At 38.9% G+C, this 2,482-nt stretch overlaps 1 protein-coding gene across 1 annotated transcript in view; it reads right to left on the bottom strand.

Moving 5' to 3' along the window:
- Positions 1-1,991, bottom strand: part of LOC108974399 — an 11,630-nt gene extending 9,639 nt beyond the window's left edge. The window contains exon 1 of the mRNA XM_018942201.1: positions 1,223-1,991. Coding sequence (XP_018797746.1) covers positions 1,223-1,310 — 88 coding nt within the window. The 5' untranslated portion in view covers positions 1,311-1,991. The remainder of the gene's footprint in view (positions 1-1,222) is intronic.
- Positions 1,992-2,482: the final 491 nt, after the last annotated feature.

Genomic DNA, 2,482 nt, shown 5'->3' on the forward strand with positions numbered 1-2,482 from the left:
ACCTTAATGAAAAGGTTCTTTTCAACAAAAATCGTTGARCAGCTTAACTTCTAAGACTTAAAAACTTACTAAGTTTATCACAAAAATCTTATTTACAATTATGAAAYTCGAAAATATACACAGTAAAATTCCCCATTAGGGAGAGTACTTATAGTCGTGCGGGACTACCGGACATAACACATAATCGGACAGATTTCATGAACGAAACTTTTCAATTAAGATTTTCATACAAAAACAATTCCTTAAAAATTTTAACTGTATATAACAACTTAATGTTTTCATACAAACCGATTAGTATAACCGGACAAGAAACCATTCGAATAACCAGACACGGACACCATTTTGTTAACATTTCATTCAAATTTTTTGTGATTCTGATAATCTGAAGAGATTTCACAAAATATGTGTAGGCAACTGTGTACAATTTGCATTTTTCATTTTTTGTCTTTTTATAATTCTTATTAGAATTTGGAGTTCTGCGTGCATTTTTTAAAAAACAATTACCCAAAACGATCAAGTTAGATAAATTGACTTGAGCTCGCGCGGTCTGGTTCGCGGTGGCTCAGCGGAAACTAATGGAATAATTGGCAAACATTCGCTACTGCATTACATTGGCTCACAGTTCTTAGTTCAATTGAAATATAGTACTGATTTGCAGCTTCAAACTCTAAGAATACAATTGAAACACACGTGAACCGCGCTCAAAGCCGGACACCGCGAAGGTGAGTGTCCGTTTATGAAGAATTTCACTGTATTGCGACATAAATTTATAAGAAAGCAATAAGAAAATTGAGTTATTTTTAGTACAACTTATAAGCTTAACACTTTTTTTTTTTAGTATTCGGGAGATCTGACATAGAAAATTAATTAATTAAAGATAAAAAAAAAAATTAAATTAAATTAAGTAAAAGTGAAAAATAAATGTAATACAAGTCTTATACCAACAAATCTACAAAAAATCATTAAACACAGCTTTACTGTTATAAAAGTATACATAAAGTGTTGCATAAATGTAAATAACGGTTAGCAAACAAGAACCCCACACTTTATAAGGCAAATAAAAAACCAATAAAATAACGGTTGACCAATAAAAACRAAAGTTAGTCGGCGACTTAAGTTAGATAAATATTTACAAAGCGATAATAGAGCGGCATCGCATAGGGATTGACGAAATTCATTAGTAAATAATAGAAATAAGACATGAGGTATGAATGTGTCTTACTGCCGGTGGGATCGGAGCGTGCCACGGCGAGCAGCGAGGCGGCACAGAGCAGATAAAAGATGAAGCGAGGATGCGCGGTCGAAGGCATTTTGGCGCACAAGCAGACGCAGCACAATTTTGCTATTAGTTTTTGGAATTGTTTTCGCTTTACGATTAACGGTAAATTTCACTTTTACGCTTTTAATGCACACTTGGTTTTGATTTTGTTTTTTAGCGCACACTTTGCGAATGWATTTSACGCATTACACAGACAACACGGGCKTAAACGAAGCAATTTTGGCAATAAACACAGTTCAAGGTAATTTAATTGCAAGCGAATTTCACAAAAAACGACACAAGTGAGATCAAGAAAGCAAAAAAAAAAAAAAAGCAAAAGATGCAAAAGTGACCAGCGCCCACTTGTTGGACGAGAGTAAACTTTCGCTTTCGATAAGCGTTCGATGTTTTGGCCAGCGATTGACGGCTTTTATGCGCTGCGCATGCGCAAATCAGTCAGCGAAACGTTGCTAATTAAAGGTGCCGCCACTGCTAACGGCAGCCAAAAGTGAATTTTGTTGGGTGATGTGTGTAGACAGCAGCTGCCGCAAGGCTCCAGGCTGCAATGWTAACGTTGAAGGTACTTCCGCACTACACTTTCCTTCACGGAGTTCGATTAACAAGCGTTGGTCTAAAGTTGAACTAAGYACTGTGTCGAATCGAGCTGTGCTGTGTGTATATCACTTTTCAATTTRTGCGCGTTCACCACTACCGTTCGTGCTAATGGCCAAAAGCCAACTGAACTGTGTGTGCTCACGCATAAAACGGTAGCACCTCTTAACGATCGGGCCAATAATATAAAACCAAAATAAGCCACAATCACAGACGTCGCCGCAAACCAGCTACGCGCTGACAACACGAACTAGCAATTACAACAATATCACTCAGTTTTAATTTCTTCGCATCTCGCCGCTTACTCTTACGCCTGGCTGCGCGCTATCACCAACCGCTGCCGGCACTTGTAGATCAACACTGTCGGCCAATGGCCCATCGCGCTGAACACGCATATCTGCCCTGCCGCCGGCTATTGCTCGCCCGTTGTTTGGCGACAGTTTACAACACGCTTTATGGCCGCTCACCCCGCGCGCTCMCTCTCACGGCGTCGTCTATGGTTTCGGCATTGCTTATCGGCAGTTTTGGCGCAAAAACCAGTATTTTGGTAACAAAATAAAAATACTCCACTTTACAACAACTCGCTTACAAAGTTGCGTGTTTGCACTTCAA

Source organism: Bactrocera latifrons, unplaced genomic scaffold, assembly GCF_001853355.1.
Source record: "Bactrocera latifrons isolate USDA-ARS-PBARC rearing strain unplaced genomic scaffold, ASM185335v1 scaffold_111, whole genome shotgun sequence".
Classification (NCBI taxonomy): Eukaryota; Metazoa; Arthropoda; class Insecta; order Diptera; family Tephritidae; genus Bactrocera; species Bactrocera latifrons.